At 41.5% G+C, this 12,962-nt stretch overlaps 1 protein-coding gene across 5 annotated transcripts in view; it reads right to left on the bottom strand.

Annotated features, from left to right (window-relative positions):
- PAPLN (papilin, proteoglycan like sulfated glycoprotein) overlaps positions 1-12,962 on the bottom strand; it is a 56,870-nt gene that overhangs the window by 26,416 nt on the left and 17,492 nt on the right. For all 5 annotated transcript variants that reach the window (XR_001873827.1, XM_017808791.1, XM_017808796.1 and 2 more), the window contains 5 exons: positions 4,007-4,122; positions 2,287-2,347; positions 1,896-1,998; positions 894-1,024; positions 432-555 (listed from right to left, as the gene is read on the bottom strand). Coding sequence is in view for 4 of the 5 variants with exons in the window: in XM_017808791.1 (XP_017664280.1) it covers positions 432-555; positions 894-1,024; positions 1,896-1,998; positions 2,287-2,347; positions 4,007-4,122 (535 nt within the window). In the remaining variant the exon portion in view is untranslated. The remainder of the gene's footprint in view (positions 1-431; positions 556-893; positions 1,025-1,895; positions 1,999-2,286; positions 2,348-4,006; positions 4,123-12,962) is intronic.

Here is a 12,962-nt window from a genome sequence, read left to right as displayed (position 1 = left end):
ATGTGACCACAAATGTACTTGTTATCTTGAAATCTTTCAAAATTGGCCAAATGCAGCAGATGCAGTCCCATTTCTAGCCTTGCACTAATCCTGGTGGGGTTCTCAAGATACTAGACAGTCTTACAAAGGCAGTATATAGCTGTGTTCTTATGGTACATTTATAGCACCTGCTTGAGAGGGAGCAGGGAAAGACACCAGCATCACGGCAAGAGCTTCCGTGTGTACAGAGATTAAGGACATGATTCCCAGGATAAGGCCATCAGTACATTTTCTGATGCTAAGGCCACACAACATACAGACATTTCAAGTGAACATCCAAGCATGCCTACAACTATCACATGAACAGGCGTCCCCACCAGCCCTTGTAGCAGTTGACTTTCAGTTTAAATCTCTCCTTCTCACCTGCCCAAACCACCTAGGATCATCTGTACCTTTGGGGAGGCTGGTTACATCAAAAGTGCCCTTCACACCATAGCAGGTGCTGCCATCTCCTCCACACTGCAGGCACTTGTCCTCCTTCTTGTCAGATTCCAGCATATTATCACAGCCAACAGCCTGTCAGAGCACAGGAGCATTAATATGAACAAACCATAATGACAGAGAAAATAAAAAAATGGCCAAATGTTGGACAGATCTAATAAGAAAGCCTGAATGTATGAAGTCTGTGAAGTCAAGATAGGGCAGAGAAAGAATTGACAGAGAAAGGACAGGGCTGATATCTACTATTTCACATCCAGAGACAGATAAATGCTGTCCACATGCTCCTCAGTACCTTGAAAGCTGAATGATTCACCTTTTCTCATGCTATTATGAAAGGTCAAGTAGAACAAAGGGAAGCAACAGAAAGACTGACAGACCCAATGATGAATGAAGGAAGCAGCAAGATGACTAACCTGACAAACTCCCTCTACACAGATGTCCCGTTTGCCAGGTTCACAGGTAGTCCCATCAACCACAGTTTCCTTGTGCCTGTAGTAGAAGTTCTCTCCCTTGGGAATACAGTTTAACTCACACTTATTGGGTGCTGGCAGGAGACAAAAAACAAACATTATATTATAGCTTGATAACACATCAGAAGCCTAGTTTTAGATCACAGGAGCAGAAACAGAGGGGTGGACTGATATAAAGTGGCAGATACTGAACAAATTTCTGGGTCACAAACCGCTGGAGGCTGCAAAAATACCCTGGTAAAGTCCCACTGTATGCAACCATTTCCTCAGGGGACATGGGTTCAGGCAGATATTTGGTTACTCTTAGTAAGATTGTTCTTATGCTCCCCTGGAGTACAAGGCTTTCTAGAATGAGAACAAGTGCTGATACAGAACTGTTAACTTAACAACCAACAAAACCCTCCTTTAAATCCATCTTAAAATCCCTCATAATTTGTTAACAAACTGTGAATGATGGCATATCAAAGCTCAGAGCAAGGACCCCCTGGTTCTCACACCCGCCTTCTGAGTTAGTTCCTCAAGAAAGCAATTGAAGAGATGTCATATTTTCTGAAGCACTCATTAATTATATGCATTTGTTTCTTCTGTGCCCTACTAATATTCTTTTGCCAATATTGGAAAATACAGCAGAACTTCTGCTCCTCTAATACTTCAGAACATACTGCAAGCAGTTCCAGATTTCTTTAGCAATGTTTCTGAAAGAATGGCTGTTACAAGAGACAAGTATATATTGCTGCAATGCTGCCTCCTGGCCCATGCATCCAGTGCCTTTGTGACAGCAATGCCTTGCTGCTGGCAAAAAGATTTTTTCCATGCCACCCCCTGCCCCACACTCCAACTGAGAAAGTATCCTGTGAGGTCGCTACAGTAAAAAACATCAGGGTCACTTCAAAACATACTGTTCATAAGTAGGGATGAAATGTAACCCTACGTGTTCATCATTACCTCCATAATACGGAAGCCACTTGTACTTCTTTCCTTGGAATTCTGTCCCATCAAACGCAGCACACTGCTCTGCCCGAAAATCCCGGGAGCCTTCCGGGCAGCTCTGTTTGGAGGAGAAAATGTATTGGGTCTTTATAAAAAGGAGGAAAATTGAGTGTGCAATAAAAATTTGGGTTTTATTGTTATTCCTCCCATATCAAATCAGGGGCATAATTTCAATATACTTTTGAAGGGGTACTGTAAATGAACTGCATTCACCAGTGATGCCAGAGAAACAGAAATTAATAATGACACATTATTTCTCAACAAGAATTACATTTTTCTGGGGAAAAGCAGCAACAGGCAAGAAAAAACAAAAACAAAGAACTGAACATTACATGACATTACATACCTGAACATTACATGACCGATAGCTTCGTGTCGGGCCAACACAACTGGAAGGACCTTCTGTCCTGAAAGTCAGAAAAATTACATGAAGTTCTCTGAAGAATACACATGTAAAAAGTCATCTCATGGCAGACATTACAAATCACCTTCACATCAAGCGTATCACCCTCACAGAGTCTCCTGAAACAGCAAAATAACTAAAATGCACTTCTGCACCACTAAAGCAAGCTGGTATCTTCTAGTTCTGTTTTCTGCTATGGTTCGTGTTCTGGCATGAATGAGACACAGACCATGAACAATAGCAGTACAGCTCTTTGGTGTCATGTTTCAACTAAATAACGGAAGCAGAGCTTTTAGTCCATTCTCCACCAGCAAATATTTGAGAGAAACATGTTACGAGCAGCAGGAGGGTAGTGGCCAATTCAGAAGAGGTATATACATCATCTATCTTGCTTTTTACAGGCAGACTAGGCCCATTAGTAAGAAGACTAAACATGTCCATGGAAAGTGTGCAACACCCATATTCCAGTCAAATGACTCTGGCTGAGAAATATGGAGAGTAACAGTTGTGGAGGAAATTGATCTGGAAAGTCAACCAGTGTCTAATACCTCAATATTCCTGAAATGGAGAGACAGGCCTCCAGGGATTCTGGCAGGTGTATACCATAATGGGCCACTTTCAAAGAGATCCTTCTTTATTCTGTGTGGGAAGCAGCAGCTCTTCACAAATCTGGATTCTTCTATTACAAACCCCCCTGTCATTTCTCTAAACACAGAGAGGCTGGTTTTTAAGATATTATTGAGAGTCTGGCTTTTTTTTCCCCTTTTCTTTGTTTTGATCCACAACAGGATCTCTAAGGTGCATCATTCCCAAGAGGTGCAATACCAGTCACCATCCTCATTAGAATGCAGCTAAGCCAGTTGCAAGTGAGGTGGAACAGTGAGGTGGCACACTTCTTAAGCCAACTCTGCTCTTCCTTTCCTCTGGGGCAACTTACCTTCCCGAGATTTACGAGCCTGAGAAAATCCTGGCACAGTCACCAGCTCTCAGGAGAGGAACCAACTTGCTCTGGACTGTTTTCCATGCCCCAGGGCTTGCCACACTAGACCTCAATGAACAGCTGCTGCCATGCCAATCACCTGATTGCATAGCCTTGGATCAACAGAGAAACTGCTGTGCTCTATCAGAGGAGCCAAAGCAAGGACGTGTTGAAGAGGGCACTATTCAAAAAAGTAGTTGGGGCCCCTGGTGGTCTAGTGGTTAGGGTGCAGCACTCTTACTGCTGTGACCCGGGTTTGATTCCCGGCCCCCCGGGCAGATGGAGCTCGTCAGCCCTGTAAGGCAATCCATCTAAGAGAAGGTCACTCTAAACAAACCAATGTCCTGAGACCCTCACTGCCACTGTCCAAGCTTGCTTGGCCCCGGCAGATGAACCTCAGGATTAAAGGGTGGGCTCAGTTCAGCGCACGCTGTGTCTCACCTAAAAAATCCACTGCCCAGGCTCGAAGGGTTAATGACCTTTCCCAAATCTTCGCTCGCGAAGACTGGCCATATCATATCATATCATATAAGACTAAAAGTGAGGTTCATCTCAAAGGGGTCTCATTCCCCTGGGATCAAACACTAGGTCATTTTTGTTCTGGATGTATATTGGAACATAACTGCAGGAGCTCAGTAACAGAAAAATACATTTAAAGAATCAAAAAAGGAGGTTAGCCCTCACCTTTGGGAATAGCAGTGCCGCTGCCGAAAGCTGACTCCACCGCCACAGCTCCGACTGCACTTGCTCCATTCACCCCAGCTCCCCCAGACATCAACCTGCCGTTTCATACGGTGGCCCTGTAAATAAAAAACCCACAGACATATCAGACAGAGCTAGCAACACAGGAAAAAAACCAAATGGAAATGTTCCTGCTGTGCTGTATTCCTAGTATGAGAAGTGGCACAGAATAATAAATCAGAAACATCAGGCCTCTAATATCCAGGAGTATTAGCTTCCTGAAGACATATAGCACATCCAGCTTTTTAATCTCCCTTAACTGCTACTCTTTGTCTATTCATAGAATCTCAGCAGTTTTGAATAACCATCTAAAAGAGGATAACATCTTCCTCTCAGCAAGGCAGCAAAGGCAAATCATTACTTCAGGGACTATGAGCACTGTCACTACACACCAGATCAATAGAGCCACTTAATCCCAAATCCTTGGCTCCAAGCCCAATACTTAGGAGAAATAAAAGAAGCAGAAAGGAAAGCCCTGGAACACTTTTTACTGCAACAAAATTCCATACATGGACCCTTTTTCCCTTTACCCAACTGTGTCCAATGATGATGCCAAGGCCACCATTAGCTACACCCTTAATTAATTTTGTATGTAGAAAGTCTGAATGGATACTGACATTAAGAGAAATAACCACAACAATATAGACAAGAAGTTACAAGTGCAACGCAACCAACCAAAACACATTGTCTTAGAAATATATTAAATATCATATTTTCAGGAAAAAAAGGCCTACTGCAGCTCATGGGATCTACACACAGTAGGACATGGGTGGTTAGTGGGAAGAATGGCAATATCCTGAAGAAAAAAAAGAATATTTGCAAGATGCAGCAGGCAGAGAAACAAAAGGTAAAAAATTATTGTGAGGTAATATAATTCACTTCCATACACACTGTATCCCACCAAATTTACATAACCCCCTGGTCTAGGTCCCTGTTCACTTGAACACAGAACCCCACACTCCCATACTCTACATTTCCCTGCTCATGCTCTGTGTCCATTCCTTCCTGTTGTCCCCCTGGTACCCTCACGTAAGCTATTTTCTGATGATCACCCCAGCTAGTAAGTGCCATCATAAGGGTTTTCTGCAGGAGCGAAGGAATATCCTAGAAGTGGAGATTTCACCACGGCAGGAATATGAACCCTGATCAGCAAGCAATTTCCACCCACACAGGTCACTTTCCATGGTCTACAGAAAAGGATGGCACTCAGGAGAAAGCTCCTCAATTTAAGAGCATAATTTTCACTTCTGTTAACTGATAACTGCTTTTACACAAGACATCCAAGTCTCTGCTAGAAATAGGAGCTAGTCTAATAAATCATCCAGTGAATCCAACTCAGGCGAGATGCATAGGTGAATCCTCCCTTGTCATTTAGACAGGTTTAATGATTTTCTACACATACTCGCTGCCTGACTGTATTTCCAAATTACAGTCTTGTTTCTTTTCTTCACCCTCTTTTAAAGAATAATTCCCTGCTACTGGCAGAGTAATAGGCAGAGATATTAGCCAATCATATCTATGCATTTACCATTACTTACAACTATCTTGCTGCAGAGTCACCCCAAATTATTATCTACATTGCTCTAATGTGAAACACTTTCTTCCTAGCCCATGCTATTTAGTTTTCTTCACACAAGTTCTGTGCAATTCTTTCTAATACCTCTGGTTCAGACTAACTCTGTTTGCCTTCACCACTCACTCAATGGCACTACCCAGGTTACAGCCGCTTCTACATACCTTCTCTTGGCCAAGTCAACATCTCCCTGACCTCGTGCCAAACCCCTTTTCCATTCTTTCATTCCAGATATTGAGTTCAGTATTTATCTTTTGCATTCCCATTTGCCTTTCTGGGAGTAATCCCAACAACAGAGTTTCAACTTTCAGCAAGGCATTTTATTTTCCCAAGTTTTTCTTTCAGACATCTAATTTCTCCCTCTGTAAACCCTTCTCTTTTACTCTCAAAAGAATAAAATATGCTACCTCTACACTTTTTTTCTCTACAATCTTATTCTTCTGTATCAACTGACTGATTTAGGAACAGTATTATCTCACCTTGGAAACAAGGGACCTTTCAGTCAGCATAAGGGAGAAGGAAACATGTAGATAAAAATCCAAAGGAAGAGCATTTGAAAGTCAGATTACTGGAAGGCAATTAGGATAGAAAGCCCTTCCTCGATACACACGTGTGTGTGAGCGCACACCCCCCTACCCCCCCCCCGATAAATATTCCAGTATCCCTCCTACAGAACTAGCATTCTTTATTCCTTTCGCAGAGAGGAAAATCTGCAGGGACTGTTTGTTGTAAGGCTTAATCACCCGCAGAGTTCAGGAACAGTAATTTTTCTCAGTATCACTCCATTTACATACACCCCAAAAGGAGCATCAGCCCAAAGAATCCTCCCAAAGCTGCAGAGTGTTAGAGAAACATTTTAATACGGGCCCAACTCCCATATTTGGAAATCTGTGCACAGTCCTCATTACTTTAGTAACTGCACACATGTATACAGGCAACTACAAAGCTGGATATTTATAATAAATAATAAATATGTTACATAATCTGATAACAGTATGTTTTTAGATGTTGTCAGATAGTTTCTGTTCCAAAAGCCTCTTTTTGCTCTCTTCAGACTCTGGAATGCTTTTATCTGTTGTCAGCCAGGACAACTAAATTCCATTCCCTCCTGGATTCCAGAACTAATAACCTACGATCTTCATCACTGTTACAAATTCATTTGGTTCCATTCTTCCCTTGCTTCAGTCTAACATGTGTACAAGAATGTAGCTTCTTTATCTGCATTATGAATATATTTTAATGTTTCAAGAAAAGTGAGAAAATGCATATAACCATCTTACTTGATTTCTAAAAACTCCAGAAAGAACTGTCAGTTAATGTCCAACTGCTCTGTCTAGTTTTATTGCCAGTTAAGACACCAGAAATGCATACCTTCTGGGAATACTGATGTTGCCTGTGACCCTGGCACCACATGCTCTCAGTGCTCATTTGCACACAGGCTGCTGTGGTATAAAAGTTTAGAATGCCAGGGATTCCACTTTTATGAACACTGCATTGGTTTTATCAGTTCCTATGGATGAACTGCTGATGTAGTTGCAGCATCTGCTGTTACCAGGCCAACTACAACTGATATAACCAGCAAGTAAAAAAGCTACGCCTCTAGAGTTCCAGACTCCATCTGCAAAGAATTCCAGTATGCATCAGATACAAACAAAAGAATTCTGGAAAAGAGTCCTAGATAGCATATTATATACTACATAATGTTTATTTTTATGTATGAAACATGCACTGGAAGAGAAGTTATGAATGGGACATGACTTGGAAAGACATAAAATGCCATCAGTATGTAGGAACACTTTAGAAGGGGCCCTTGAAAGACTTTTCAGTCAGTCTGATAAGATGAATAGGAAAATATGCATGGGAAGAGGACTGTGCTTCTCAGACAAACGCATTGCAGGCATGCAGTGGTCCACAAAGTTCATATACCCAAATGGGGACTAGCGATTCAGTGTGAATAATCTCCTAGTGCCTTGCTGCAACTCACATACTACCAAGCTATCAAAGCAAACATCAATTTACTTTAGAGTCACAAGTGAGTAGTGAAGTTTTGCAGTCACATGTCCAAACAACCTACATTCCAGTTAAGTTCTTACCCTTAGTATTTCCCTTACTCCTTGGACATCTTTAAGAGTCTAGAGATAACCAACCTGAACTGCTTCGTGAATTTTTTTGTGCTGCCTTTCCAAACTGACAAGCAGCAACAAAATATCATGTTGCACCACTCCACCAGTCATTGCTCAAAGCATATGGTTACTGATAACCACGCTATGCCCCAGAGATTTTGGACAAGGCTAGTGTTTGCTTTTAGTCCAGCAGGTTGCATAGCTTTGGTCCATTGAGCTGCAACTGAAGCATCATTTTGGACACTGAAAAGTTGTTACTGTGACTTCTGGGGTTGCTTCACAGTTACTAGATTCCATTCAGATCAGATATAAATCTGTGCTGACAGTGAGAACATGGTGGGGAATCTTTGATGTTGGAGGTTGATGACAAGGCCCTGCACAACTGTTACCCGCTGAAAACTGATATTGCTCATAATGAAAAAAATGAGTAATGTGGTATTACTGTTATGTTACGCAGTGTTTCTGTGGCTTAAAACTACATTAAAAATCAGACTCTCTCTCTCTTTAACCTTTCTTAGTATTTCTGAAATAATACTGCATCCTTTTATTTGAAAAATATCTACTTTCTAGGGTTTATAGTTTTTGAAATAAGATTAATGTTTATTTTGACACACCCCGAACTGTAGCCTCATTTATGAAACAAGAAAAAAGGATACGAACCAAAGACTTTACAAAAGAAAATTATCACCACAATAATTTCTGTAATGGTTTAATTGGCAAAGTCTTGGCAATTAAGAAGTCTCCAGTGAAAAAATACAGCTTTGTTAAGTTTGAATAGTGACTGCTTAGAGAAAAGTTAATTGCTTAGAGAAAAGTTAATAAGGGAAGGGGAGAGAGAAAGTGTCCAGGTGCCCCAAGGGCCGGCTGCTCCCTGTGGGCTGGAGGCCAGTAGCAGGAGGCTGTCCTGGAGCAGCAGGGCAAGCCAGGGCACAGACCCAGCCCTGGGAATTGGGCACCTCCAGCCAAAGACAGGCTGGACACGGGACTGCAGGTGAGCCTAGCTTATCAGGGTCCACGGCTGGGCCAGGAAGGGTTGTGCAGATGTAGCATCAGGATGATGCAGGATGCATCATCAGTACAGCATCACTGGGGCAGGAACTAACAGTCCCTGGAACCTACAGTGGGGTCCTGGGCAGTGGGCAGGGTGGGGGGAGTCCGGTCAGTGCCCTCAGGACCCTAACAAAAACAACCCACAATCCTTAGACCATGTGCTCTTCAGGAGGTGAATCATTTCCTTCTCCTTTCTATATCCAGAAGACCTACCTGGTACTACAGTGATGACCATCGATAATATTTTCATATAGTTAAGCTCTGCATGACATGTGGCATTCCACACTCAAACATAATCGAAAGGGAGCTGAAAACATTCAGTATATCTTACATGTTTATAATTTAGATACATGCTACTGTTCTAATAGATGCTTTTTCAAGATGCATTTTCAAGAAAATCCATCTATGACAACCTAGGATACTAGCCAAAAATGCAACCAAAAATAAGCTAATTAATCCAAACCACATCAGCAAGGCATTTTTTATAATTCTGTCTTAACCACTGATCTTGGCTCAAACACAGCAGGCTTGCAAAGAGCTTTGAAGGTGAATAATGCCAAGTACCATTTTTATGAATAATGAATAAATAATGAAAGAATTGTATTCGAGAAAAACTAGAAAAACAGGAATGAAAGTGAATAAGATGGTGACAGCAGGAAGCGAAATACAAAATGGTACAGAAGAAGAGAGTATCTCATTAAGACATGCTGCTTTACAAAAAACAGGAAAAAATCCAGGCTTCATTAGCTTTAATGGCTTGTGGTTTACACTCGTGTATGTCTCCTTTCATTCCTCTCTACCACGCTAGCCACGGCTTGTCAGCATATCCTGTCAAATCGACTAAAATCCAGCAGTTCCCCAGCACCTCCATTTTCTCAAAACACTTGAGATTGTCCCTACATGATTGTACCCACTCCCTCATGATTCTCAGGTCTCTTCCATGTTCCCTTTGTTCACCTCTCCAACAACCCTCACTCTGCTACCTCTCTCTGGTCTGTCCTACCATACACTTGGTTCCTTCCACATCCACTGATTTCCTGTCAGTTGGGCAGGATATGGTGTATGCCTCGCCCACTGCACAACTAGGTACATGCTGCCCCATGGGACTACGCTGGCTTGCTGGTTAGTGGGCAGAGCAGATGCTAGTTACTTTTCAGAAATGGAAAGACTCCCAGAAACTCTGGGTGGCCTAGAGATGACTAGAGTATTTAAAGAACTCTCTAAAATGATAATGCCACTGCAGAGAAGTCAAACTAATTCTTGGAATCCTTGTGGAAGAAATGAAGGACAGTTAGAAAACTCTACAAAGAGGACGATTGTGAGGAAACTTTATTACCCCAAACTTATTTGGAAAAGTGGACAATACACACAGTATGAAGTCACCACAAGTTGTTTATCCAAGGGGCCTAACAGGAACTCAAGGTTGAAATGGATAAACTGTTGCATACTAGCAGACAACTGTCTCAGTATCTGATTATTGGAAAGCGCAAAATCTGGCACCAGTTTGCAAAAGGATCCCAGGGGAACTCTACACTCACATAGTGTAAAACTGATGTCAACCGATAAATTAATAGAAATTATAACAAAGAACAGAATGAGCAGGCACCTGCATAAATACAGGATGTTTCAGGAAAAAAAGCCAGTAAGACTTTTTTAAAAGCTAATCCTTCTAAGATTATTGCTGTTTTTTGAGAGATTCACAAACATGTCAACAAGGGTAACCTGTCAGATACACTCATATTTCAAAAAAAAATCCTTCACTTAAAGCTCTGAAGGAAGTTAAGCAGCCAGAGGACAGTCCTGCAGTGGATGATGAGCAGGTCACCCACAGACAAAGGCAGGAGTGAAATCTCCATCTACTGCAAGAATTGACATTAGCAGCAGAATTCCATAAAGAACCTGAACTGCTCAACACACTTATTACTTAGTTTTTTATTAGTTATATGCTTATTATCAATTATGCCAAAACCACAGAAGTAGTGAAGGCAGCTGGTAAGGGTAATTCAGGGTAATAAAGGACAACAGAGAACCAGACATACCGCAAAGAATTATGGAAAGACATTATAATATAAGTGACTTGTCACTAAAATGACAGTGGAGATTTCATGTAGGCAACTTAAGTGATGCACATGACAAAACACAAGTCCTATCCTAACAAATAAAATTATTACATATGAATTGATCTTTAGCCCTCAAGAGCATCAGGACCCTGGTGTTATGATAGAAATGCTGTGTTGCTAGAACTCTACATGGCTTCTAAGAGATGCTGACTAAATTCAGGGAAGCGAAATAGAGACATCTCTAGCTCAAAGGGTCCATACACTGGAAGTGTATTGGGAGAAATTGTACTTGCCAATCTTTCAATAGTTTTTTCTGGATGTGCGTTTGTGACATAGTTGGAAACAGGATATAGAAAAACAAACTGGTCCTACCCAGTACAATTATTCTTGTGCATGTTTTCTACCTTTCACTCCATAAGAATACTAGTAAAATCTCCTTCTCTTTCTCACTCCTCACAGTAATTTTTACTATTTCTATATTACCTTAACTTTGAGGTCCTTGTGCACTTTCTGCCCTTTCTGTCAAATCTGGTTAAGGCATTTAGAAGTTTATTCAATACATTAACACTGTTTAAACAATAACAATGCTAATTTCTTTAGAATAAATTAAAACTAGCATTTTAACCTAGAACTGCAGATCCATAGAAAACAATGGTGTTTAGATGAAATGTATCTGAACATGCTGTCAGCCAAGCCTCAGGCCAGCCTTCACTTTAAGCACAGCTGCAGTACAATCTAGGAGCAAATGTAAGTACTGGACATGATCTAATGATCAGCTAATGCCTAAAGATCATAAAAGATGAAATAAAACTCTTTCTCAGATAAGCAGCTTTCCCTTGAATTTGTCCCATGGTATGGGCAGATATGATATTTCTCATCTGGAAAGAAGGACTTCCAGATGCAAAAATTTGCACCACCAAGCATACAATACATACATTCCTCCTGCTCACCCAGCTGTAGTTTCTAGTGCTACTTCAACACAAACAATAAAGGAGCTACAAGTAATGGGTGACCTCCCTTTCCAGATCCTTCAAAGCCTGGTGAAAAGGAACACACACCACAGGTACTGTGTGGCAAGCCTCTCTCCATATTCTAGCATGAAAGAAGGATTGAAAAGTACAGTGGGTCCCACCAAGGATGGAGCACTGGGCAGGAAATTTCCTGCAGCGAGTGGCTTTGACAAGCAGGAGTCCCTCTCTTTCTGCTTAACTCTGCCTGCTATGTCTGGCAGACAAACCACCACACTCACTGCAAGCAGAGAGAAGATGTCATTTCTGCCCTTATTCTGCTTGCTGCTTTCCCTAGCCTAACAATAAAGTAAAAACAAGTTCAGCTATTCCCCTCCAAAACCAGATGAAAACCACTAGGCATCAATCTATACCCTTTAATCACATGCAGATCTGTAGAACCACTTCCCTACTCTTGTGTAAGCCTGCAGTTCACACATTTATAGCTGTACTCCCATTTGCACTATGAGTCTCTCTGCATGCAAGTTCACTCTCTCCTGCACCTGGGTCAAAGAAAAGGTGTCCAAGAAGCAATCACTGTGTGCATTGGTAGACAGAAGGGATCTAAGAGGCAAGTAATTAATTCTGGAATAAAACCCACACATGCTGATTTTAGTTCTACCACCACCATCCCGTTCTTCCTGAGGTATGCACGATTCACTGTATAGCTGGAGGTGATCCTTTCTACCAATGTGCTGTTATACTGGCAGCTCATTTGACACCAAAATCAAAACAATTGCTGCTGTCTTAGCTGCAAGGCTGCTCTGGATCTAATATCCAATAAAGAGGCAGAGCCTCAACTTCTTAGATATGTGCTACTATAAATTAAATGAACTGTTTCTCCTTCAGTGTGGAGAAATGCACCACGTCATTGACAATCTCTTATACTTCTGCCATTGGGAATTACAAAAGAACAGCACAGGGAAGGCAGCTTTTCAATGCTATGCAATATGGATTAAAGTTATTTTTAAAAAACCCTGCCACCTCAGGTAAAGTCCTAAAGGAGTGGAGAGGGATCTAGAAGAGCAATCAATTCTCCAGCTTATGCCCCCACCATGCAGTATTCCTTACCTCAGTTTTCAAACT

The sequence above is a fragment of the Lepidothrix coronata genome, unplaced genomic scaffold, assembly GCF_001604755.1.
Source record: "Lepidothrix coronata isolate B3197 unplaced genomic scaffold, Lepidothrix_coronata-1.0 Scaffold1, whole genome shotgun sequence".
NCBI classification, from domain to species: Eukaryota; Metazoa; Chordata; class Aves; order Passeriformes; family Pipridae; genus Lepidothrix; species Lepidothrix coronata.
Note: the sequence above shows the minus strand (reverse complement) of the source record. Positions and strands in the feature narration are given on the sequence as shown.